The sequence below is a fragment of the Oryctolagus cuniculus genome, chromosome 16 (genome assembly GCF_051225735.1).
Source record: "Oryctolagus cuniculus isolate XC-2025 breed Fujian yellow rabbit chromosome 16, ASM5122573v1, whole genome shotgun sequence".
NCBI classification, from domain to species: domain Eukaryota; kingdom Metazoa; phylum Chordata; class Mammalia; order Lagomorpha; family Leporidae; genus Oryctolagus; species Oryctolagus cuniculus.
The window spans coordinates 17941170-17968851 of record NC_142882.1 but is presented as its reverse complement, the minus strand read 5'-3'; the positions used below and the strand labels follow the sequence as shown (position 1 = coordinate 17968851).

Genomic DNA, 27682 nt, shown 5'->3' with positions numbered 1-27682 from the left:
AACTTCATACACTTCATAGTTACAGCTTTAGGAACATGGTGATTCTGCCATGCCTGCCCTCGCACCCCTCTTCTTCCTCCCTATCTTATTCCCACTTTTATTTTTTACTGAGATCTATTTTCAATGGACTTTATACACATGTTTAATTCTGTGTTAAGGTAAAGAGTTCAACAAAAAGTATAAAAAATAAGAATAAAAAACTATTCCTCAACAGTCAAGATAATGGCTGTTCAAATCATTGCTTCTCAAAGAGTCAATTTCACTTCTACAGATTACATTTTAGGTGCTCTATTAGTTATCACAGGTCAAGGAGAACATATGGGATTTGTCCCTTTGGGACTGGCTTATTTCACTAAGTATATGATTTTTTCCAGACTCATCCATTTTGTTGTAAATGACCAGATTTCTTTTTTTAACCACTGTGTAGTATTCCATAGTGTACATATCCCATAATTTCTTTATCCAGTCTTAAGTTGACAGGCATTTGGGTTGATTCCATGTCTTAGCTATTGTGAATTGAATTGCACTAAACATGGGGATGCAGATAGCTCTTTCATATGCTGATTTCATTTCCCTTGGGTAAATTCCCTGGAGTGGGATGGCTGGGTTGTATGGTAGGACTATGTTCGGATTTCTGAGGTATCTCCACAATGTCTTCCATCCCACAAACAGTGGATTAGGATACCTTTTCCCCCATACCCTTGCCAGCATTTGTTGTTTGTTGATTTCTGTATAAAAACCATTCTAACTGGGGTGAGGTGAGACCTCACTGTGGTTTTGATTTGCATTTTTTTCATGTGTCTGTTGGCCATTTGGATTTCTTCTTTTGAAAAATGTCTGTTAAAGTCCTTTGCCCATATCTTCACTAGGTTGTTTGTTTTGTTGTTGAATTTCTTGATCTCTTTATATATTCTGGTTATTAATCCTTTATCAGTTGAATCATTTACAAATAATTTCTCTTATTCTGTTGGTTGCCTCTTCACTTTCCTGAGTGTTTCTTTTGCAGTACAGAAGCTTCTCAATTTGATGTAATCACATTAGTTAATTTTGGCTTGGCTTGCTTGTTCCTTTGGGGTCTTTTCCAAGAAGTCTTTGCTTATGCCAATGTCTTGCAGGGTTTCCTCAATGTTCTCTAATAATTTGATGGTATTGGGTTGTAGATTTAGGTCTTTAATCCATTTTGAGTGGATTTTTGTGTAAAGTATAAAGTAACGGGTCTTGCTTCATATTTCTACATGTGGAAATACAGTTTTCCCAGCACCATTTGTTGAAGAGACTCTCCTTGCTCCAGGGATTGATTTTAGCTCCTTTATCAAAGATAAGTTGGTTATAGATGCTTGGATTGATTTCTGGTATTAGTATTCTTTTTTTTGACAGGCAGAGTGGACAGTGAGAGAGAGCGAGAGACAGAGAGAAAGGTCTTCCTTTAACATTGGTTTACCCTCCAGTGATCACTGTGGCTGGCGCACCGTGCTGATCCAAAGCCAGGAGCCAGGTGCTTCCTCCTGGTCTCCCATGCGGGTGCAGGGCCCAAGCACTTGGGCCATCCTCCAGTGCACTCCTGGGGCACAGTGGAGAGCTGGACTGGAAGAGTGGCAACCAGGACAGAATCCGGCACCCTGACCGGGTCTAGAACCTGGGGTGCCGGCACCACAAGCAGAGGATTAGCCTATTGAGCCGCAGTGCCGGCCATCATTAGTATTCTGTTCTATTGGTCTATCCATCTATTTTTGTGCCAGTACCAGGCTGTTTTGATTATAACTGTCCTGTAGTATGTGTTGAAATCTGGTATTTTGATGCCTCCAGCTTGTTTCTGTTGTATAAGATGGCTTTAGCTATTTGAGGTCTCCTGTGTTTCCATATGATTTTCAGCATCATTTTTTCTATATCTGAGAAGAATGTCTTTGGTATTTTGATTGGTATTGCATTGAATCTGTAAACTGTTTTTGGAAGTATGGACATTTTGATGATATTGATTCTTCCAATCCATGACATGGAAGATTTTTCCATTTTTTTGTATCTTCCTCAATATCTTTCTTTAATATTTTGTAATTCTCATCATAGAGATCTTTGATATCCTTGATTAGTTTTATTCCAAGGTATTTGATTTTTTAAAATAATTTATTTATTAGAGGTATTATAGACAGTAAAAGGAAAAGACAGAGAGAAAGATCTTCCATCTGGTGGTTCACACCCCAAATGGCCACAATGACTGGAGCTGAGCCAATCAGAAGCCAAGAGCCAGGAGCTTCCTCTGGTTTCCCACGTGGGTGCAGAGGCCCAAGTGCTTATGCTATCTTTAACTGCTTTCCCAGACCATAAAAGAGAGCTGGATCAGAAGAGGAGCAGCCAGGACTAGAACTGGTGATCATATAGGAAGCCGGTGCTCAGGCAGAGAATTAACTTACTACACCACAGTGCAGGCCCCGGTATATGATTTTTTTTTTTTTTGTCGCTATTGTGAATGGGATTGATCGTAGAAGTTCTTTGTCATCTGTGGCTTTGTGTGTACAAAGGCTGTTGATTTTTGTGTATTGATTTTTTTAAAAGATTTATTTATTTATTTGAAAGAGTTACACAGAGAGAAGAGAGGGAGAGGTCTTCCATCCAGTGGTTCACTCACCAGTTGGCCGCAATGGCCGGAGCTGCGCTGATCCAAAGCCAGGAGCAAGGAGCTTCTTCTGGGTCTCCCACATGGGTGCAGGGGCCCAAGGACTTGGGCCATCCTCTACTGCTTTCCTTGGCCATAGCAAAGAACTGGATCGGAAGTAGAGCAGCCAGTTCTTGAACCAGCGCCCATTTGGGATGCTGGCGCTTCAGTCCAGGGCATTAACCTGCTGCACCACAGCACTGGCCCTGTATTGATTTTATATCCTGCTACTTCACCAGACTCTTCTAGGAGTTCCAATAGTCTCTTGGTGGAGTCTTTTGGATCCCCTATATATAGAATCATGTCATCTGCAAATGGGGATAGTTTGACTTCCTCTTTCCTAATTTGTATTTCTTTGATTTCTTTTTCTTGCCCAATGGCTCTGGCTAAAACTTCCTGGAATATATTGAATAGCAGTGGTGAAAGTGGGCCTCCTTGTCTGGTTCCAGATCTCAGTGAGAATGCTTCCAACTTTTCTCCATTCAATAGGATGCTGGCCATGGGTTTGTCATTGATTGCCTTGATTGTGTGAAGAATGTTCCTTCTATACTCAATTTGCTTAGAGTTTTCATCATGAAAGGGTGTTGTATTTTATCAAACGCTTTCTTTGCATCTATTGAGATAATCATATGTTTTTTTTTTTTCAGTTTGTTAATGTGATGTATCACATCAATTGATTTTCTAAAGTTGAACCATCCCTGCATGTCAGGGATAAGTCCTGCTTGGTCTGGTGAATGATATTTCTAATGTGTTATTGGATTCTATTTGCCAGAAGTTTTTTGAGGTTTTTTGCATCTATGTTCATCAGGAAAATTGGTCTGTAGTTTTATTTCTCAATTGCATCTTTTTCAGGTTTAGGAATTAAGGTAATGTTGGCTTCTTTGAATTTGGGAGGATTCCCTCCCTGTCAATTATTTTGAATAGCTTTAGAAGAATTGGAGTTACTTTTTTTTTTTTTTTTTAAGATTTATTAATTTATTTGAAAGAGTTACACAGGGAGAGAAGGAGAGGCAGGCTATAGCAGAGAGCTGGATTGGAAGTGGGGCAGCTGGGCCTCCAACTGGCACCCATATGGGATGCTGCCACTGTAGGTGGCAGCTTAACCTGCTATGCCACAGTGCCAGCTCCCCTCCCTCCCTTTTTAAAAGATTTATTTATTTATTTGAAAGAGTTACACAAGAGGAGAGGCAGAGAGAGAGAGAGAGAGAGAGAGAGAGATATCTTCCATCCACTGGTTCACTCCCCAATTGGTCACAATGGCCGGAGCTGTGCCGATCCAAAGCTAGGAGCCAGGAGCTCTTCTGGGCCTCCCACGCGGGTGCATGGGCCCAAGGACTTGGGCAGTCCTTTGCTTTTCCAGGTGATAGCAGAGAGCTGGATCGGAAGTAGAACAGCTGTGTCTCGAACCGATGCCCATATGGGATGCCAGCACTTCAGGCCAGCCCCTGGAGTTACTTCTGTTTTAAATGTCTGGTAGAATTCAGCAGTGAAGCCAGCCAGTCATGGTCTTTTCTTTGTTGGGAGGATCTTTATTACTGATTCAGTTTCTGTCTTAGTTTTGGGTCTGTTTAGGTTTTCTGTGTCTTCATGGCTCAGTTTATGTAGGTTGAATGTGTCCAGGAATCTATCCATTTCTTCTTGGTTTCCTGGTTGATGTAGAACTCTTTGTAGTAATTTCTGATGATTGTTTTTATTTCTGTGGTGTCTGTTACATTTCTTCTTTCAAATCAGGACTCCAGCAGCCAAGAGCCTCCACACCAGCTTTAGAGAGTGAGGTGAGACGAGACTGCGGCAGCCCAAGCCTCTGGCAATGAAGCTGCTTTGGCTCTTTACCATCTGTGTACACCCTCCTGCACCCATTTGAATTTCTGTATAATGTTTAAGTATGTCTGCGTTTGTACCTAAGAACATATAAGGGAAAAAAGTTCTTACCCTTCCCCAAAATGAGAGGATACACAGTCTCAGTAGTCATTTACATATTAATTACTCCTCAAATTTAATGAATTCTATTACCTAATTAAATTGAAAAACTAATCTCTAATGACATGAATTTAAAATAATAGTGGAAAGGAGGTAGAAATGAATGGTTAGTTATATAAAGGAATATGTGAATGTCTATAAATACATATGTATAACAAAGAAAGAAAACATGCAAAATTAATACAGTTTTTATTTCTGTAATTGTCCTTGAGACTATAGTTGACATCTATGACTTACTTTTTTAACAATCATTTCTATACTTTCCTCGCCCTCAACCAGAACCTCAGCTGCTCTGGATTCTGTACCTGGTAGTGATTCAGACCTTATTCTCTCAGTGGTCTATCTCCTCCATTATCCTACCTTTTTTCCCATTTAAAGTATTATTTATTGTCATTTTTATTTGAAAGGCATAGAGAGACACAGAGACATCTTCCATCTGCTAATTTACTCCCCAAATGCCGACAATAGCCAGGGCCTGAAACTCAATCTGGGTCTTCCAGGTGAATGGGAAAGACCCAGATTCTTGGGCCATCACCTGTAGTCTCCCAACATGCGCATTACAGGAAGCTGGAATTGGAACAGAGCTGAGACATGAAGCAGGAATTCTGATGTGGAATGTGGGCATTCCAAGTGGTGTCATAGCCACTGCACTAAACACCCGCCCCCGTCTTTATCACTTGTAATTTTTCATTATACATTGTATGCATGTAGAAGATTTGATGGTCCTGCCCTTTTTTCATCATTGATTCAATCATACATTGATATTGTACTCCTTTGGTAATTGGGATTACTCAGTCTGGCCAATAGATTAATGTCTCCCACCTCCTTTTACTCTTGCCTTTTGGCTTGATGATATATAAAGCCCAAAATGGCCAACTGACAATTTCCTCTTCCAGTGTACTGGGGCCAAAATTGTACTTTCCTTGGAGAGCATTCCTCACTCGGGACTGAGGTCAGGCATGCTGTAATCTAAGTTGCCAAGATTGAGAGTAAAATTAGTATTAGTGGAGCCAACTTTACCTTCCCCTGTCAGTTCCTAAACTTAAATGTTCTGGCCTTTGGGAGATGGTATCATGTAAAGCTTTGTGATTTAGAGCATATATCTCTCCTGTGATACAGAATCCCTTTGTTTCATTGATCAGTGGAGCTGTTGTGCTTCAGTTCTCTACTTTTGAGTAGCATTAGCATATTGTACAGACACATTTGTCAACCAGGCTTTGTCACAAGTAGATTGATATCCAGAATATCCCAGGAATCTGTAGTCCTGGATTGAAGAGTTGGGAGATTGTGAGAATGGAGTTTATTGAAAAGGTCTTTGATGTCTGCCCATGCAGTTTGCTCACTGGAACTGCCAGAGCCAGATTCAACGTCTTCTATACTGTTTGTGTTAGATGATAGATTACTGCTGCCTATGCCTAAACTGATGGCAACATCTGGTTCATGGTGTGAATCAGTTTACTTAGTCACTTGATGTCCCATGGTTAGTTGTTCAGACGTATGGTGTACTAATGGGAAAAAAATTAGTTTCATGGGGCTGGCATTGTGGCACAGTGGCTTAAGCTGGCACTTGCAACGCCAGCATCCCAAGTTGGAATTTGTGTCCTGGCTGTTCTGCTTCTAATCCAGCTTCCTGCTAATGGACTTTAGAAGGCAGCAGAGGATGGCCCAACTACTCAGGCTGCTGCCACCTATATGGAAGACCAGGATGGAGTTCCCAGCTCCTGGTTTCAGCCTGATCCAGTTCTTGCTGTTGTGGCCATTTGGGGCATGAACCAGATCTCTCTCTTTGTCACTCTACCTTTTGAATGAATCTTTTAAGAATAGTCTGCAGAAGAGGGTATAGATTTGCTCTAGAGTATTAGAAATCTGTGCTCTGGTTCTTCAGTTGGTGCTTGTGAGAGGCTTCCAGAAACGTCCTGTTTCCCATGGACACTGTCACTGTAGCCCTTATCTTAATGTACAGTGCTCGCTTGCTGTTGTTCCATTTGAAACTAGAAGCCTTATGGGCAAGTCTGTAGATGGGTTAAAGTACATTCAAATATGCTGTGTACTCCCTCCAAATTCTAAAAGGTGTAAGAAGTATTGTGCCTCATTTTTTAAGGAACAGGTGGTATGAGGTGCAGTAATTAGAGTGACATCTTTGAGGGACTATCTTGACATGATCTGAGTAATTTTAAAAAGGATTTATTTATTTGGAAGGTGGGAAAAGAGAGATCGAGAGATCATGTGCGCATGCACGTGCGAGATCTTCCATCAGCTGATTGACTTCCCAAATGGCTGCAAGGACCCAAGCTGATGAAGCCAAGATCCTTGTGCAGGTCTCCTGTGTCGGTTTCCAGGCACATTAGTGTGGAGCCAGATCAGAAGTGGAGGAGCCAAGACTTGAACCTCATATGGTTCAGTGCTCATTTGGGATACCATGTGGTAGGCAGCAGCCTAACCAGCTGTGCCACAATGACAGCACCCGATTTAGGTCATGGAATCCTCAGAAGCTTCATTGATTTTGTTGGTCCTTTAATCTGCCACTCCATCCTATGTACACTTTATAATATCTAACGTAATTGCTACTTCTTGCTAATGGGGTCAAATTCACAGAATATATTCAGTGTAGTACACCAGTGTGATTCTTTGTGTAGTATCAAGATCTCTAAAGATTATGTTTTGATAGAGAACAGAGTTGATGTGTTTATCTTAATCTACAGTAATTCTCCAAAATCCATGTCACTCCTGTACATTTCTAAGTGGTGGGTCTCCTAGGTCTGGAAATCGGGTGAGAGGCTGTGATTCTCTCTTGTGGTGACTTAAGTAGGTTTTGGGCCACCAGACTTGAGACTTCTTACTCCATAAGATCAAGCAATATTTTAGTACTCAGGCTGGCAGAGTATGGCCCATTGGACACATCTGATCCTAAACCTGTTTTTTTTTTTTTTTAAATTTTCAATTATCTTTATATACAGAAGATCAATTTAGCATATATTAAGTAAATATTTCCACAGTTTACACCCACATAGAAACACAAAGTGTAAAATACTATTTGAGTACTAATTATAGCATTAATTAAACACCTAAGAGTAATTGTGTATTAATTACAGAGTTCAACCAATAGTTTTAAGTAGAACATAAAAAATACTAAAAGGGTAAAGTATTAAGTTCTTTTTTTCTTTTCTTTTTTTGTTTGTTATATAGTTTTTTTTTTATTTAATAAATGTGAATTTGCAAAGTGCAACTTGTGTATTGTTGTGGCTCCCCTCCCCCCAAACTTTCCTCCATCCCATGGCCCTCCCCTCTCCCACTCCCTCTCCCATCCTGCCCTTCATCAAGTTTCATTTTCAATTATCTTCATATACTGAAGATCAACTTAGTATATACTAAGCAAGGATTTCAATAGGCTGCACTCATACAACCGCACAAGGTATAGGGTATTGTTCGACTAGTAGTGTTGTTTTTAAGTTTCATAGTAAAACACGTTAAGGACAGAGATCCTACGTGGGGAGCATGTACCCAGTGACTCCCGTTGTTGATTAACAATTGGCACTCTTTATTTATTTATTTTATTTTATTTTTTTGACAGGCAGAGTGGATAGTGAGAGAGAGAGACAGAGAGAAAGGTCTTCCTTTGCCGTTGGTTCACCCTCCAATGGCCGCTGCGGCCGGCGCGCTGCGGCCGGAGCACCGCGCTGATCCGATGGCAGGAGCCAGGAGCCAGGTGCTTTTCCTGGTCTCCCATGGGGTGCAGGGCCCAAGCACCTGGGCCATCCTCCACTGCACTCCCTGGCCATAGCAGAGAGCTGGCCTGGAAGAGGGGCAACCGGGACAGAATCTGGCGCCCCAACCAGGACTAGAACCCGGTGTGCCGGTGCCGCTAGGTGGAGGATTAGCCTAGTGAGCTGTGGCGCCGGCCAATTGGCACTCTTATTTATGACGTCAGCAATCACCCGAGACTCTTGCTATGAGCTGTCTAGGCTATGGAAGCCCCTTGAGTTCACCGACTCTGAACTTGTTTAGTCAAGGCCATATCACAGTGGAGGTTCCTTCCTCCCTTCAGAGAAAGGCGTCTCTCTCCTTGATGGCCTGTTCCTTCTACTGGGGTCTTGTTCACCAGGATCTTTCATTTAGATTGTTTTTTGCCATTGTGTCATGGCTTTCCATGCCTGTGAGACTCTCATGGACCTTTTAGCCAGATCTGAATGTCCCAAGGCCTAAACCTGTTTTTGTAAATGATTTTATTGCAGCACAGCTGTATTCATTTGTTACCATTGTGAGTGTATGTGTGTGTGTGTCTTTCTTTGTGTCTGCTTACACACTATAAGGGCATAGTTGAATATTTACAAGAGACCCTCTGGCCCAAAGAGGCTAACTTTTCTTCACTTTTTCTTTAAGATTTATTTATTTGAAAGGCAGAGTTACAGAGAGAGAGGGGGAGACAGAGAGAGAGGTCTTCCATCTACTGGTTCACTCTCCCAAGTAGCGAAAGCCAGGAGCCAGGAGCTTTTTTTTTTTTTTTAACTTTTATTTAATGAATATAAATTTCCAAAGTACAGCTTATGGATTACAATGGCTCCCCCCCATAACTTCCCTCCCAGCCGCAACCCTCCCCTTTCCTGCTCCCTCTCCCCTTCCATTCACATCAAGATTCATTTTCAATTCTCTTTATATACAGAAGATCAGTTTAGCATATATTAAAGATTTCAACAGTTTGCACCCACATAGAAACACAAAGTACTGTTTGAGTACTAGTTATAGCATTAAATCAGAATGTACAGCACATTAAGGATAGCTATCCTTCATGAGGAGTAAGTGCACAGTGACTCCTGTTGTTGACTTAACAAATTGACACTCTTGTTTATGGCATCAGTAATCACCCTAGGCTCTTGTCATGAGTTGTCAAGGCTATGAAAGCATTTTGAGTTCACTGACTCTGATCATATTTAGACAAGGTAGTAGTCAAAGTGGAAGTTCTCCCTTCAGAGAAAGGTACCTCCTTCTTTGATGACCTGTTCTTTTCACTGGGATCTCACTCGTGGAGATCTTTCATTTAGGTCATTTTTTTTTGCCAGAGTGTCTTGGCTTTCCATGCCTGAAATACTCTCATGGGCTTTTCAGCCAGATCCAAATGCCTTAAGGGCTGATTCTGAGGCCAGAGTGCTGTTTAAGACATCTGCCATTCTATGAGTCTGCTGTGTATCTCGCTTCCCATGTTGGATCATTCTCTCCCTTTTTGATTCTATCAGCTAGTATTTGCAGACACTAGTCTTGTTTATGTGCTCCCTTTGGCTCTTAGTCCTATCATTATGATCAATTGTGAACAGAAATTGATCACTTGGACTAGTGAGATGGCATTGGTACATGCCACCTTGATGGGATTGAATTGGAATCCCCTGGTATGTTTCTAACTCTGCCTTTTGGGGTTAGTCAGCTTGAGCATGTCCTGAATTGCACATCTCTTCCCTCTTTTATTCCCACTCTTATATTTGACAGCGATCACTTTTCAGTTAAGTTTCAACACTTAAGAATAACTTTGTATTGATTACAGTATTCAACCAAAAGTTTTAAGTAGAACAAACAAACAAAAAATACTAAGAGGGATAACGTATTAAGTTGTTCATCAACAGTCAGGGCAAGGGCTGATCAAGTCACCGTTTCTCATAGTGTTCATTTCACTTTAACAGGTTTCCTTTTTGGTAGGAGCCAGGAGCTTTATCTGGGTCTCCCATGTGGGTATCAGGGGCCCAACCACTTGGGCTTTCTGCTGCTACTCTTCCCAGGCCATTAGCAGGGAGCTGCATCAGAAATGAAGCAGCCAGAACACTAACCAGCACTATATCGGATTCCAGCATCACTGGTGGTAGCTTTACCCACTATATCACAGCAGCAGCCCCAGAGCCTAGCTTTTACTGTTTATTCTTTTAGAATATACTTACTGATCCCTGTTCTAGTAGATTGCTTATCTGTCATTTCTAGGGTCACCTGTATTCATTTTGCCACCACCTATGGTCTCTGCGAGCCAGAACATTCTGAATACTAGTATGTTCTATCTGCCTTTGACAGTTGATGTTGCCTTATTATGTTTCATCATTAAATGCAACCCTTCATACCTGTTTATCTGGATGCTTATCATCCTTATTGTTCAGGGAACTTGTCTTGATGGCTTCCCCTACAGTCAAAACTGCTGTGTGTAGAATAACCACAGAACTTTACTCTCCTCACTTAACTCTCTTGATTGCTTTTTGAAGAGAGTGGCTCTTGGGCCTCTCCATAGGTTGGGAAAAAGAGGCTGTATAGAAGACATGTGATGATTCCAGTATGATATTCTAATGTCTCTAGATTCCCTCATTCACATTAGCCAGGAAAGCTCAGGTGTATCAACCCCATTAACTGTAGGTATCTACTGAGTCCAGTTTTCTTTCAGTCATCCAACTAATTTAGCTGTCAGCCCAGGTCCATTAGTTTATGAAATACATAATGGTTAAGAAAATTCCCCTCTATCGATGAATTTGGCTCTATCTAGTGCTGTATGTTATATTCTGCCATCCTTGGTCTACCTTGGAATCCCTTGTCTTACATGTTGTCTGAGTTTCTTCTGATACATGACATGTAAAAATTATTTTGTAATGTGAGCTTTTTCTTTTGTGTTCTGTTATATCCGTACGACAGATTTCTGTCTCAGACGTCTTTTTTTAAAGAGGGACATTTCTTTCTTTCTTTTTTCCTTCCTTCCTTCCTTCCTTTTTTTTTTTTTAAAGAGTTTATTTATTTGAGAGGCAGAATTACAGACAGGGAGAGACAAAAAGGTCTTCCATCTGCTGGTTCACTCCCGAAATGGCTGTAACTGCTGGGGCTGGGCCGATTCAGAGCCAGGGACGACGACTTGGTGTGGGGGCCCAAGCACTTCAGCCATCATCCCCTACTTTTCCAGGCCATAAGCAGAGAGCTGGATTGGAAGTGGAGCAGCCAGGACACCAACCAGCACCTGTATGGGATGCTGGCACTACAGGTGGAGGCTTAACATACTACACCACAGCACTGGCCCCTCCAAATATACTTTTTAAATGAGCCAGGCATCAATTTCCAGAGTCTTTTATATTTTGGAGAGTGCTAGCTACCACAGGCGATCAGAACTTAGGGACAGAATTATTTGAATTCAAGTAGCAGGTTTTTTTTTTTTTTTTTGTCCATGTTTTCTTTAAAAGAATATTTTAAAAAAAGATTTATTTATTTGAAAGTCAGAGTTAAACAGAGAGAGAAGGAGAGGCAGAGATAGAAAGAGGTCTTCCCGGAAATTTATATATACTAAAAAAAAAAAAAAAAAAAAAAAAAAAGAGGTTTTCCATCCACTGGTTCATTCCCCAGATTGGCCGCAATGGCTGGAGCTGCACCGATCCTAAGCCAAGAGCCAGGAGCCAGGAGCTTCCTCCGGGTCTCCCACATGGGTGAAGGGGCCCAAGGACTTGAGCCATCTTCTACTGCTTTCCCAGGCCATACAGAGAGTTGGATAGGAAGTAGAGCAGCTGAGACTCGAACCAGTGCCCATATGGTATGCCAACACTGCAGATGGTGGTTTTACCCTCTACGCCACAGCGCCAGCCCCTAATTTTTTTTTTAACTTGTGTAATGGGAACAGATTTCATCTATTTCATATATACAGTTTTAAGAGCATGATACTTCCCACTGCACCCTCCCTTGCTCCCACCTTCCCTCCTCCCTTTCTGATTTTTCTTTTAATTTTTTTTTTTTTTCCTACGGGATTTCAAAGACAAAAGATTTCAAAGACAGTTTATTTTCAGTATGATCAGTCATGAAATTTACTCTGAAAAACATATTTTTCTTTTAATTTTTATAATGGCATACTTTTTTATTTAATAAATATAAATTTACAGAGTACAACTTTTGAATTATAGTGGCTTTTTCCCCCATAACCTCCCTCCTGCCCGTGACCGTCACATCCCCCACTCCCTTTCCCATCCCATTCTTCATCAGGATTCATTTTCAATTATCTTTATGTACAGAAGATCAACTTAGAATACCCTAAGTAAAGATTTCAACAGACTGCACCCACACAGACACACAAAGTATAGAGTACTGTTCGAGTAGTAGTTTTACCATTAATTCTCATAGTACAACACATTAAGGACAGAGGTCCTACATGGGGAGCAGGTGCACAGTGACTCCCGTTGTTGATTTAACAATTGACACTCTTATTTATAATGTTAGTAATCACCCAAGGCTCTTGTCATGAGCTGCCAAGGCTATGGAAGCCTCTTGAGTTCACCAACTCTGATCTTATTTAGACAAGGCCATATCAAAGTGGAAGTTTCTTCCTCCCTTCAGAGAAAGGTACTGCCTTCTCCGATGGCCCGTTCTTTCTGCTGGGATCTCACTCACAGAGATCTTTCATTTAGGTGTGTGTGTGTGTGTTTGTTTGTTTGTTTGCCACAGTGTCTTGGCTTTTCGTGCCTGTGAAACTCTCATGGGCTTTTTAGCCAGATCCAAATGCCTTAAGGGCTGATTCTGAGGCCAGAGTGCTTTTTAGGACATCTGATAATGGCATACTTGGAATTTCATTTATAATCATGAGCTTAATCCTCTGCTAAATAAAGAATTCAACAAATAGTAAATAGGAAAACTGCTGTTCCTCAAGAGTATAGACATGTTATAAATAAATAATAATCAAACCTCAAAATGTAAATTTTGCTCATGTGCATTTTTTTCCCTGTACTTTGCACATTAGTTACCACAAATCAGGGAAATATATATTTGTCTTTTGAGACTGGCTTATTTCACTAAGCATAATGGTCTCTAGTTATATTCATTTCATTGTGAAAGACAAGATTGCATTTTTTTTTTACAGCTGAGTAGTATTCCATCTTGATATATACCGCAATATCTTTATCAGTTCATCAGTTAATGAACATCTGGGTTGATTCCATATCTTAGCTATTGTGAGTTGAGCTACTATAAACATGGGGTTATAGCAAAATTTTTTAAATACTTATTTAAATTTCCTTTGGGTAAATTCCCAAGAGTGGAGTGGCTGGGTCATGTGGAGATCTATTTTCAGATTTCTGAGGTATCTCCATACTGTCTTCCATAATGGTTATGCTAGTTTACATTCCCACCAATGGTATTAGGGTACCTTCCCCCCCCATATTTATTATTTTTGATTTTGGGATGATAGCCATTCTAACTGGGATGAGGTGAAACCTTGTTGTGGTTTTTATTTGCATTTCCCTGATGGCTAGTGATCCTGAGCAACTTTTCATGTGTCTGTTGACCATTTGTATTTCATCCTTTGAAAATTGCTTGTTCATATCCTTAGCCCATTTCTTAGCTGGATTGTTTGTTTCGTTGTTGTTGAGTTTCTTGAGCTCCTTATATATTCTGGACATTAATCATTTATCGGATCTGTAGTTTGCAAATATTTTCTTTGATTCTGTCGATTGCCTCTTTGTTGAGTGTTTCCTTTTCTATGCAGTAGCTTCTTAGCTTGATGTAATCCCACTTGTCTTTGCCTTTATTACCTGTGCTTCTGGGGTCTTTGAGCAATAACTTATGTTTTTTTTTTTTTTTCTATAAGACTTATTTATTTATTTGAAAGGTAGAGTTACAGACAGAGAGGTCTTCCAACTGCTGGTTCACTCCCCAAATAGCTGCAATGGCCAGGACTGTGCCAAGCTGAAGCCAGGAGCCAGAAGCCTCTTCCAGGTGTCTCACATGGGTGCACATTTTCCCAGGTGCATTAGCAGAGAGCTGGATTGGAAGTGGAGCATCTGGGACTTGAACTGATGCCCTTATGGGATGCCAGCACTGCTGTGCCACAGCGCTGGACCCTGAATCTACATTTTTTTAAGCATTTAGTAATAATGATATTAGCTGTGAAATATTGTTAGGATAATTAAGGAGCTTATATATATATGTATTAAGGGAGCTTGTGTGTATATGTATGTGTTAAGCTCTTAGTGTTGCTTTCAACGTATAGGATGCTGTTCTCAGTAAATGTTAGTTACTAATACTCATGTTACAGAACATGACAATTTGTAGTGACTTTCACATATATCACTAGCAGAGAAGCTAATGTATGGTGTTCAGTGACTGATAATTAATGTTTGTTTATTCATCTCAACAGGAATCCAAATAACCCTATGTACGAGAAACAGAGATTACCACTGTCCAGTTAGATTCATAGCCCTGAATTGTCTGTCGTGTCACAAAAGAGAGTGCCCAGGTGTATTTCACCATCAGTCTTACAGGATGGAAGCTGTCAGTTTGTCCCTTGGTAAGTTCTACTGATAGAATTGCTATTTTTCAGAATATTTGTTTTGTTTTCCCCTGCACAGTGTAGATTGCTGTGATCTGGGCCTGGTTCATTCCAGAGATGCCAGAGTTGGCCAGACAGGGTGGTTTTGGAAGTGAACCCCCATTGTCTACATACTTTGGTTATAGGTGCTACATAATTTCACTCGTGTTCTGTCCCCATGGGTAGATAAAGAGATGTTTGTCAAGTCTTAAACTTATTTACCTGTAAAATGAGACTGTTATGGGCAGTAGGTTCATTTCTAGCTCTCAGTGAGGCAGGCTGCAGTGGCATTGTATAGGAGTTCATATGTGTGTTTTTGTGAGTGTGCTGGCTTATATGGAGATTTTGAACTAGGATGGAATGAATTCCAGGTATATGAATGTGGGAATAATGGTAAGTTCTGGGTTCTCATGCCTTCTTTCTTTCCTACCAGGCCTCTTTTCTAGACTCCCAATCAGCCATCATGAAGAAAAGACAGAAGCAAAAAGAACGGTAGCTGACTGCCTGACAAATTGTTATCAGGTATGCAGAAATGTCCTTCTGGGAAATGATGCACTTGTGTAAGCTGGGTAGACATATTTCTTTCTAGGTATATTTGTATTCAGAGCTTCTTGTTTGTTTTTAGATACTTTTTAACAGATACATAGACATTCTACATGTTTACCAGGTACATGTGATATCTCAATACATATATATGTTATGTCCAATTAGGGAAAATATATCTGTCCTATACCTAACATACCTGTCTCACTTTTAAAATTTAATTATGATGAAAAAATTCAGACTCCTATCTTCTGGTTGTTTTCTTTTTAATAGAGAAATATACAGTACATTAACATTAACTCCATAACTTCTTATTCCTATCTTTAACCATAGCTTAGTACCCATCAATCAACTGTTCTTCCCTCCTCAGCCTCTGGTAACCACCGTTACACTTTTAGCTTCTAGAGTAGGGATCACCTTTCTTTCTTTTCTTTTTTTTTTTTTTTTAGTACTCCACAAAGGAGTGACAGCCTGTGATACTTCTCTTTCTGTGCTGGACTTATTCCACTTTACATAATGAACTCTGGTTCCATTCATGTGGTTGCACATTACAAGATTTTTATCCATTTTTGTGACCGAGTAGTATTCCATTGTTCTGTGTACCACATTTTCTTTATACATATCAGTGGATGGACACTTAGATTGTTTCCATTTTTTGACTGTTGTGAATAGTGCTGCAATAAACATGAGAGTGCAGATACCTCTTTGACATATTGATTTAATTTCTCTAGGTTGTCTGCCTAGTAGTGGGAGTGCTGGATCTTGTGGAAGTTCTATTTCTAGTTCTTTTGAGAACCCTTTAGACTGTTCTCCACAATGGCTATGCTAATTTACATTCCCACCAACATTGTGCAAGGGTTCACTTTTCTTCACATCCTTACTTATACTTGTTATCTTTTAGTCTTTTTGATAATGGCTAATTGAGCTGGAGTGAGATGATTCCTCATTGTGGTTTTAATTTGCATTTGCCTGATGATTAGTAATCTTGAGCATTATTTCATGGACCTGTTGGCCATTTGTATTTCTTCCTTTGAGAAATGTGTGCTTGGATCTGCTGGCTATTTTGTGATTGGATTATTTTGGACGTTTTTGCTGCTGAGTTTGGTTCCTTATATATTACGTTTATTGACTCTTGTCAGATATATAACTTGCAAGTATTTTCTCCTATTCTGTAAATTGTCTCTCCACTCTGTGATTGTTTCCTTTGCCGTGCAGAGGCTGCTTAGTTTGATGAAATCATATTTTATTTTTGCTTTTGTTTCTTATGCTTTTGGATTCTGGTCCTTGTCAATTCCAGTGTCCTGAAGCATTTTCATATCTTATATGTAGCTTCAAAGTTTCATATCTTCTATGTAGGCTTTTAATCTGTTTTGAGTTGATTTTCATATAGTGAGAGAGAGAGGTCTTGTTTCATTCTTCTGCATGTGGATATCCACTTTTCCCAGCCCCAATTACTGAAAAGATTATCTTTTTTTCCAGTGTGTTTTCTTAGCACCTTTGTCGAAGATCAGTTCACAGTAAATGCATGGATTTACTTTTAGTGCTCTATTCTGTTCCACTGGTCTTTGTGTCTGTCTTAATGCCAATACCATGGTGTTTTAATTACTGTAGCTTTGAATATTTTAAAACCAAGGAATGTAATGCCTCTTGTTTTGCTCTTTTAGCTCAAGGTTGCTTTAGCTATTTGGAGTCTTTTGTGGTTCTGTACAAATTTTAGTAGTGTTTTTTTCTAGTTCTGTGAAAAATACCACTGGTATTTTGCTGGAGATGACACTGAATCTGTAAATTGCTTTGAGTGGTATGGACATTTTAACAATCCGTGAAAACCAAGATTCAATCCAGGTCTCCTATGTGGTGGCAGGGGCCTAACTATCTGAGCCATCATCCACTGCCTCCCAGGGTGTGCATTATCAGGAAGCTGGATACAAACTGCAGTAGCCAGGATTCAAACCAGGCACTCTGTATGGGGTGCATGCATTCTAACCTATAACGTAACTGCTTCACCAAACACCTGCCCATACAGGATTTATCAATTCTGTCTTTTCAAAGAACCTGCTGTACATTTCATTGATCTTGTTTGTATTGTTTTTTAGTTTTAGTCATTTATTTGTGCTCTGAGTTTTACTACTTCTACTGTTTTTATGTTTGATTTGGTTCTGTTTTATTTCTTTAGTTACTTTTAGTTACTTTAGTTGGAATGATAAGTTGTTTATTTGAGATCTTTCTGCTTTTTTAATGTAAACATTGATCTATGTAAACTTCTCTCTCGCTGTATCCATAGGTTTTGGTATGTTTTGCCATTTCTATTCATTTCAAGAAATTTTGGCCAGCGCTGCTGCTCAATAGGCTAATCCTCCACCTAGTGGTGCCCGCACACCGGGTTCTAGTCCAGGTCGGGGCGCCAGATTCTGTCCCGGTTGCCTCTCTTCCAGGCCAGCTCTCTGCTGTGGCCCGGGAAGGCAGTAGAGGATGGCCCAAGTGCTTGGGCCCTGCACCCCATGAGAGACCAGGATAAGCACCTGGCTCCTGCCTTCGGATCAGCGTGGTGCGCCGGCCTCAGTGCGCCAGCTGTGGTGGCCATTGGAGGGTGAACCAACGGCAAAAGGAAGATCTTTCTCTCTCTCTCTCTCACTATCCACTCTGCCTGTCAAAAAAAAAAAAAAAAAAAAAAAAAAAATTTAAAATTTCATCCTCAATCCTTCCTTTATCCATTGGTTGATTAGGAGCAAGTAAGTAGGTTTTTTCTCAGTATAGGTTTCTAGTTTTATTGCATTGTGGTCAGCTACTCAATATCTCAATATGATTTCTGTGTTTTTTTTTTTTTTTTTTTTTTTTTTTTTTTAATTTGTTGAGCTTTGTGACATACTATAGGTTCTATCCTGGAGAATGTTAGAAGGAATGTTCTGATGTCTGTTAAGTCCATTTGATGCAAAATACAATTAAATTCTGCTGTTTCTTTGCTGATTTTTTTTTTTAGTGCTTTCTGAATTTTTCTGTATAGTTACTCTTAGTGGTGAGTTTTTACCTTCTGATATGTCTTCTTTTTTTTTTTTTTTTTAAAGATTATTTATTTGAAAGTCAGAGTTAACACAGAGAGAGAAGGAGAGGCAGAGAGAGAGAGGTCTTCTATCCACTGATTCACTGCCAAATTGGTCACAACAGCTGGAGCTGCACCAAACCAGGAGCCAGGAGGGTCTCCTACGTGGATGCAGGGGCCCAAGGACTTAGGGGCCATCTTCTACTTCTTTCCCAGGCCATAGCAAAGAGCTGGATCGCAAGTGGAGCAGCCAGGACTTGAACCAGCACTTATATGGGATGCTGGCACTGCAGGTGGTGGCTTTACCCGCTATGCCACAGTGCCAACCCCCTGATATATCTTCTTGTTAGCATATCTGTGTTTTAGTTTGAAGAACTTCTTTATCATTTCTTGTAAGACACATCTGGTGTTGATAAATTCGCTTAATGTTTTTCTCAGAATGTCTTTGTCCTTTATTTCTAAAGAAGGGCTTTGCTGAGTACAATATTTTTGCCTGGTAGGTTTTTTTTTCTTTTTCCTTCAGTACTGTTAAAGTCTCACCCCATTCCTTTCTGGCTGGTAAAGTTTGTTTTTCTTTTTCTTTTTAAGGTTTTATTATTTATTTGAGAGTTAATGTTACAGACAGAGAGAGGGATAGACATAGAGCAAGGTCTTCATCCACTGGTTCACTCCCCAGATGGCCGCAACAGCTGGAGCTGGGCCAATGCCAATGCAAAGTCAGGAACTAGGAGCTTCTTCCGGGTCTCCCAGTGGGTACAGGGGCCCAAACACTTGGACCATCTTTTGCCGCTTTCCCAGGCCATGAGCAGAGAGCTGCATTGGAAGAGGAGCAGCCAGGACATGCACTGGCACCCATGTGGGCTGCCTGTACCATGACAGAGGTTTAGCCTACTATACCAAAATGCTGGCCTCTTCTTTATTAAAGGTTTTTATTTATTTATTTGAAAGGCAGAGTGACACACACACATACAGAGTGCTCCCACTTGCTGGTTCACTCCCCAAATCACTGCAATGGCCAGGTCTGGGCCAGGCTGAAGCCAGGAGCCTGGAACTCTGTCCAGGTCTCCCATGTGGATGGCAGGGGCCCAAGTACTTGGGTCATACACTGTTTCCCAGGCACATTAGCAGGGAACCATATTGGAAAAGAGCAGCTGGTACTTGAACTGATATTCCTATGTGCTACAGCGTTGTAGACAGTGGCTGTACCATACTCCTGGCCCCTGGCTGGTAGTTTCTGCTAAGAAATCTAATCAGGCAAATTGGAACCCTTGTTTTTGTCCCCTTGTAATTTTGAGAATCTTCTCTTTGTCCTTAACCTTGGAGAGCTTAATTATAGTATGCCTTGGGGTAGACCTGGTTGGCTTGGATCTGACTAGTGACCTTTGACCTTTCTGTACTTGGATAGTTAAAGTTTTCTCTAGGTTTGTAAGTTTTCTGTTATTATCTCACTGAATATGTTTTCTACCTCTCTGATATTCTCAAATCCCTCTTGAACCCCAATAATTCGGATATTTGCTATCTTCATGCTATCTCAAAGTGTTCTTATAAGCTTTGTTCGTTTCTCTTGATTCTTTTTTCTTTGTGTATTTTCAAATATTATATCTTTGTGCTCATTGATTGTCATCTTTTGTTTGATCCATTGTCTGCACTTTGAAGGATTAGTTACAGTAATCTGACTTCACTTGTGGCTCTCCTTCCAGAAAAATCCAAGCAGCCTGTTAGCTGAGCCTATGGACACTTTTACTGTTTCAGCACTAGATGGTGCCCTAAGCTGACGTTTGTTTGCTAGAGGTCCACACTATTGATGTTTTCAGTTTTGGTCTTCAAGTTCAGATTTGTTTCAAATCTGTAGTTGTTATGTTATTCAGAATGAACTTGAGGAAGACTTTAAAAGCTGTATAGTCTTCTCCTACAGCAGGTGGGAAACATATGGCCTGTGGGCTGTAGAAGGCTTCTGAAGTCATTTGGTCTGGGCTTGCCAAGGCAACCATAGGTGGGACTCAAAATTAAGTAAATCTATAAGAGGCTAATTTTTAAGTTGATAAGTTTGTATAGCCCATGATTGATGTTATAAATATTCAGATGACCCCTGGCAGAAAAAAGTTTCCCCACCCCTGCCCTACAGGTCTCTTCCTTGGCTTGGATAGACCCAGACACCTAGTCCTGTGACCATCAACACTGTGGTGCTAGATCACACCCAGAGCACACAGCCTACTGAGACCGGTGCAGCCCACCATTCTGTGGTCTGTTGCTGAGGCAGACTGGCTTGCCCAGTGCCACTCCTGCCAACCACTGGTGATGGCTAGTGTATAAGACTGTGATAAACTAGGGCTGCAGCACTCCACTTGGCACTGAAGCAGGTCCAGAGGCCCTGTTGACAAACACTGACTGTTGGGTCTTAGCAGCCTGGCACTGAGTGCCAAGCAGTCCTGTGGTTCCTTGCTGTCTGCCCCAGGTTGGAGGAGAGGTGATCAAGGCGGCCTGTAGCTGCACATGCGGCACTAGTTGCATCACTCCTGGGTCTCACAGTCCACTGGGCCATACAGAGTCTCAGAGGTGCACTCCAGGTCCAGTTGAGGCTGTGGTGATCCACACGTGAAAATGTTCTACGAGAGGACAGTTCTCCTCCTGATAGTGGGGCAAGTCTGGAGGCTCTGTCTCTGAGTACTGGCCTAGTGGGTTTTATCAGATACAGTGGACTTAGATCTGAGTTCTAAGGTAAGGTCCTAAGCTCTCTTTCCTACCCTATTCCATAGCAACTGAAGTCTTGCCATGCCTTCTGCCAGAGATTGGGGGAGGACTGATGGAGGCAGTTCCTGGCCATGTGACTATGGAAAATCCAAATACTAAGTCTATAGGTATTAGCCTCAGAGCAGGAGCTATGGGGCTTTTTCCGACTCTGAGCTTTATCATGATGGGCCTGGCACTGAGATTCTAAGGGTAAGGTAAATGACTAAGGACTGGACTTAATTCCTTCTTCCTCCCCAAAGTAGGAGGTATCTTCTTCCATGCTGTGCCATGTGGTACTAGGGGATTACACTGGCAGCTCTTCCCTCCCTTCTGTTTTCATCATGACTTTTATTATTTTACTAAATCCAGGCACTGTGGTCTCTCACCTGGGTTCTGTAGCTCTTGTGAGGGTGATGTGGTGCTTGAATAGTTGTTCAAGTTGGTATCTGTGGGGAGATGTTCATTGTCAACTTACTTAGCTGCCATCTTGCTCAACTTCCTCCAGAACTTTTTTTAAAAGGTAAGTAAAACCTCACTGAAGGGACTGCATCCATAGTTGAATTTCTCCAGGGTGTGGAGCCTCTCATATTGTTGAAGGATGACCCTGAAAATCACCCCAGTATTTTAAGTAATTATGAAATAATCTTGACCCTCATGATGCCAAGTACATGTTTCCTATTTTACTGAGTGCCCTGACACATAAAGTTTACTAAAGCCATCAAAGCCATATATGAATGGGTGCAGATAGAGAAAGGAGTCTGTAGGACCACTGAACCTGGAGTAGACAGCAGGAGGCCTAAAATTATTGGGTCCCATGTCCTCATTCTCCAGTGAACATTGGTTGAGATGTTATCAGACTGAAGCCCACATCTATGTCATGGTGTAGGACCTGGTGACCTTTGATGATGTGGCTGTGAACTTCACCCAGGAGGAATGGAATTCACTGAACTCAACTCAGAGAGACCTATACAGAGAGGTGATGCTGGAGAACTATGAGAACTTGGCTGCAGTAGGTAAGGCTGTCGTCATTCCTGGTAGCCTTCTACGAAATGGATATGTGAAGGCACTAGAAGCAGTTCATAGAAAAATGGAATTTAACAATAACCTTATTTGGATTAAAAAGTTGAAATCCCTGCTTATTTTTTTCACAATATGCATTTTGCAGGAACCTCTTGAAGACTCCTGTATGCATGAATTTCATATTTTTTTTGCATTGAAATTTGTTTTAATTCCATTTTCTGTTAACATTTTGAAGTAATCTTGTATGTTATATTCTTACTGTGCCCCAGTATCATGATGTCATTTATCACTGGAGTGATAAATAACAGAGGTAGAGTCCTATACTAACATGTTTTAATCTCCTCTGGTAGTTTTCAAGATGTCATCCTAACATCAGTAACATCACTGTTACTCTTCAAAATGTCCATTTTCAGTCTTTGCCCTGACATCCTGAATCAGAAACTCCTCTTTTGCGGCCCTATGTTTTAGTGATTCCTCCACATGATTCTGATACACTAAGAATCACTGGCATAGTTATTTTTTCTAAATGTGTTTCACTTAACTTTCTATTTAATTAAAATTTTAGCACTTTTTAGTCATGTAAATATACATCAGCTTGGGTTTCAAGGATCGGAGATCAGTGTCCTCAAGACACAGAAACGGGATGTTTGTATCCTGATCTCTTTAGCCTTCATTTTGCTGCTTCCATTAGAACTGAAATTTCTTTTAAATAATTTTCATTTTATTGAAAAACAGAGATCTTCTGTCTGCTGCTCCCCAGATGCCTACAACAGCCAGAGCTATGCCAGGCTGAAGCCAGGAGCCCAGAACTTGATTTAGTTCTTCCATGTGGGTGGCAGAGATCCACATTCTTGCGTCATCACCTGTTACTTCCCAGGGTGCACGTTAGCAGGAAGCTGGAATTGAAAGTGGAACCAGGACTCAAACCAGGCACTCTGATATGGGATTCCAGTTGGCATCTTTAACTACTGGGCCAAGCATTCACCATGATGTCTGAATCATGGTATGGTTTATCATTTCTTGCTTGAGCCTCTTCTATTAATGTATCTTTTTTTTTTTTAAGATTTATTTTATTTATTTGAAAGAGTTACAGAGAGAGGTAGAGACAGAGAGAGAGAGAGGTAGAGACAGAGAGAGAGAGAGAGAGAGAGAGAGAGAGAGAGGTCTCCCATCTGCTGGTTCACTCCCCAATTGGCTGCAACAGCCGGAGCTGCACCCATCCAAAGCCAGGAGCCAGGAGCTTCTTCTGGATCTTCCATGTGGGTGCAGGGGCCCATGCTATCCCAGGCCACAGCAGAGAGTGGATCAGAAGAGGAGCAGCCAGGACTAGAACCAGCGCCCATATGGGATACTGGTGCTTCAGGCCAGGGCTTTAACCTGCTGCACCATAGCACCGGCCCCTATTAATGTATCTTTACTTGTATACAGGATGTCAGCTTATTAAACCCAGCGTGATCTCTTGTTTGGAGGAAGAAAAAGAGTTGAGGACAGTGGAGAGAGCTGTTCTTCAAGGTTAGTATTTGTGAATAATATCCCTCATCAATTAAAAGTTCAGTATGCTTGAATTTTAATGGGGAAGCTTTTAAAAATATTCTGTCAGAATACTCCTCCTACTCTTCCTCCTCCCTTCCTCCCCTCTCCTTTTCCCCTTCCTTCCCTTTTCCTTTCCTTCTTTCTCCCTTCCTTTCTCTTTCTCTTTCTCTCCCTCTTCCTTTCCCTCTCCCCCTCCCCTTCCCTCTCCTCTTCTTTCCTTCTCTTCCCCTTTTCCTTCTTTTAATAGATTAGACTTTCTCACTTATCTAAAGTGCAAATATAGGGATTTGGGCTAGAGGTAGGAAGATCTCTGCTGTCTCTCATCAGTTCCTTTTGTCTTAATATCTGCCCTTCCTTGAGTTTGTGGTTTTTGTGGATGATCTCAGTTGAGATTTCCCCTTCATTACTTTTCTGATAATACTGTTTCTGTTAACTGGGACATTTTCATTTTCATAATAGATTATCAATAAATTACTAAATTTTGAATGCAGATTCTCATGATTGCCAAATTTTAAACATAGCAACACTGCTCTGATCTATTTTTCTTTGCTTCTAAGCATGTTTAAAATGAAAACAAATACAAATGAACTGTATCATTTTTAACTTATTTAATCTACTATTTTGTTGTGTAAATCATTACATATGTTTTTTTGACTTCAGAATGGAACATACACCTTAACAACAAAGGACCAGCACTTTGGCAAGATATTTTTTGGTCACATACTCCAAATGGGATACAAGTGGTAAGATATACAGCAGATATGCCTTATTTTCCAGAGTGATTGGAAATTTCATGATAGAAATCAGCACAAATGATAAATTTTTGAGTGAAGCAGCATTCACTCATAAGGGAGTCATGCATCTGGAACGATGCTCTGAACCTGGCATGGAGCTTGGTGCTTCAGAGTTCCCCTCAGGACACATTCCCCCAGCTATAACCTGACATTTGGTTTTTAAAGCAATTTCATGAAAGTCTACAGGAATCTTTTCCAAAATTAGTGCAGATGTCACTAATTTCTTTCAAAGTCAAAGAAATCCAGAGGGTAAGAACCATGTGCATTTAATGAAAATAATAGAAATCATCATCATCATTATCATATTTGTTTTCATTATGAGTAAAATTTTTTAATAAGTTTGAAAAATTTTTTAAAATCACCATTTATTTCTGTCAACAGGAAGAAAGTCAAAATGGAGTGGAGCTCTATGAATGTAAGTCAAATAGTGAAGTGTTCAAAGAACACCCAGGCCTTCTGACACACATGAGTGCTCAAAATAGAGGGAACACAGGTACATATGATCAGTATGGAAAAGTCATTTCAACTCTGCACAAGGAACCTGGAGAGAACCTTCCTGTGTTCAGACAGTATGGGAAAGACTTAAGTGTAACCCCAAATACTTACCAGACAGCAAGCTTGCGAGACAAATCCTTTGAATGCAGTGACTATGGACAAGCCTTTATTGATCAGTCATACCTTCAGGCACATGGGAGAACTCAAAATGGTGAAAAACTCTGTGAATGGAAGCAGTGTGGTAGCACTTTGACTTCCTCCGTAAGTCGTCCGGATATACATGTTCAAACACCCACAGGAAAAAAATCCTACGAATGTAAGGAATGTGGAAAAAGTTTCAGATATTCTGCCAACCTTAATATTCATATGCGAACCCATACTGGCGAGAAACCTTATCAGTGTAAGGAATGTGGGAAAGCCTTCTCTAGGTTTTATCCATTAACTCAACATTTAAAAACTCACACTGGAGAGAAGCCGTTTGAATGTAAGGTATGTGGAAAATGCTTTAGAAATTCCTCCTGCCTCAATGATCACTTTCGAGTTCACACTGGACTAAAACCATATAAATGTAAGGACTGTGGCAAAGCTTTCACTGGGCGCTCTGGCCTTAGTAAACACTTACCAACTCATACTGGAGAGAAGCCTTATGAATGTAAGGAATGTGGGAAAGCCTTCACTACGTCCTCAGGCCTTATCAAGCATACACAAACTCACACAGGCGAGAGACCCTTTGAATGTTACCAGTGTGGGAAAGCTTTTGCTTCTTCGTCATCTCTCATTACACATTTGAGAATTCACACTGGAGAGAAGCCCTTTGAGTGTAAAATATGCGGGAAAGCGTTTTCATGTTCTTCTTATCTTCGTATACACATGCGAACTCACACTGGAGAGAGACCCTATGTGTGTAAGGAATGTGGGAGAGCCTTCACGGAGCGCACATGCCTTACCAAGCATTTGCGAACACACACTGGGGAGAACCCCTTTGAATGTAGCATATGTGGGAAAGCATTTGCATGTTCTTCCTACCTTCAGAATCACATGCGAACTCACACCGGAGAGAAACCTTATATATGTAAGGAATGTGGGAAAGCCTTCACTGTTTCCTCACATCTCAGTAAACATACAAGAATTCATACTGGAGAGAAACCTCACAAGTGTAAGGAATGTGGGAAGGCCTTCACTGTGCGCTCAGGCCTTACTAAACATATGCGAACTCACACTGGGGAGAAGCCCTATGATTGCAAGGAGTGTGGGAAAGCCTTCACTACGTCCTCAGGCCTTATTGAACATATAAGAATTCACACAGGAGAGAAACCCTTCGAATGTTACCAGTGTGGGAAAGCCTTTGCTTCTTCCTCCTATCTCATCGCACATTTGAGAATTCACACGGGAGAGAAGCCCTTCGAGTGTAATATGTGTGGGAAAGCGTTCACATGTTCCTCCTACCTTCAGAATCACATGCGAACTCATACTGGAGAGAAACCGTATGTTTGTAAGGAATGTGGGAGAGCCTTCACTGTTTACTCACACCTAAGTAAACATGTAAGAATTCACAGTGGAGAGAAATCCCAGAAATGTAAGGAATGTGGGGAAACTTTCAGTAGTTCTTCTCATCTTACGGAACATACACAAACACACTGGAGGGAAAACCTTTGGAGGTAAGGAATGAAGAAACTTTTAGGAAGTCCTCAGACCTTAGCACATTCAAGTTTGCACTGATAAGAGATGTCCCTCTTCAAAGACCTGAACGAACGAACTCTGACAATGTCGCGTGAATTTTAGGAATATGGGAGAGCTGTTGGAATCTGCTCACATCCAGTGTAAGGGATGCATCCTGAAGCCATACAGTGTCTAAAACATGGAAAGCCTTCACAGTCCTTGGGTTCTTACTAAACATGTGAGATCTTGTAACGGAGAGAAACCCTAATTATGTAAGATGAGGAAAAGTTGTAGTCCTAAATATTTTCATGTTCACTTGGGATCTCATGGTAGAGAAAGATTTCATGAAAGTAAGAAATGTTGGAATATCACCATAAAATTACATTGTCCCTCAGCCTTTAATAAACATAAGGCTATTCGTATTTATTGAGAAACTGCATGTATGGGATGTGAAAATTGCTTCCCTCTTTTCTAAAATGTATGGCTTTTTTGGTTTTATGGATTTTTTTGAACATTTGAAGTTTGAATATTTGAAGAATATTTAAATATTTGTGTATTTTTAAACTTCTCAGTCCTATCTGATTACTACTACAGTCTTAATTTTTCTTTCATCTTTATTGAGGTATGATTGACAACTAAATTTATATTTAAGGTGTACATCCTGGTGGTGATACATGTATGCATTGTGAAATGATTACTCTAGTGAAGCAGATTAAAATACTTCTTACCTGACATAATGACCTTTTATTTTTGGTGTTTTGGAAAATTTTCTTATGTCTTAGAAGATTTTAACTATATAGTATTTTATTAAAGTCATCATGCTGTATAGGTCTCAACTTACTCATCTTTCACTGAAAGTTTCATCAGTATCTCTGTTTTCCCCATCCCACAATCCCTGGAAACCACTATTCTGTTCTGTGCTTCTATGAATTTGAGATTTTTAGATA

General features: G+C 40.6%; 1 protein-coding gene across 5 annotated transcripts in view; it reads left to right on the top strand.

Moving 5' to 3' along the window:
- The window catches only part of LOC100349201 (uncharacterized), a 34601-nt gene extending 7134 nt beyond the window's left edge, over positions 1-27467 (top strand). For 3 of the 5 annotated variants that reach the window (XM_051838036.3, XM_017338773.4, XM_051838035.3), the window contains 6 exons: positions 14754-14903; positions 15358-15446; positions 22121-22247; positions 23683-23766; positions 24448-24530; positions 24963-27467. In XM_051838036.3, the coding sequence (XP_051693996.1) occupies positions 14879-14903; positions 15358-15446; positions 22121-22247; positions 23683-23766; positions 24448-24530; positions 24963-26738 (2184 nt within the window). In that variant the 5' untranslated portion in view covers positions 14754-14878 and the 3' untranslated portion in view covers positions 26739-27467. Of the gene's footprint in view, positions 1-14753; positions 14904-15357; positions 15447-22065; positions 22248-23014; positions 23258-23682; positions 23767-24447; positions 24531-24962 lie in introns of those variants that run through there. The other 2 variants (XM_070059178.2, XM_089316365.1) reach the window with 2 other exon arrangements.
- The last annotated feature ends 215 nt before the right edge of the window (positions 27468-27682 follow it).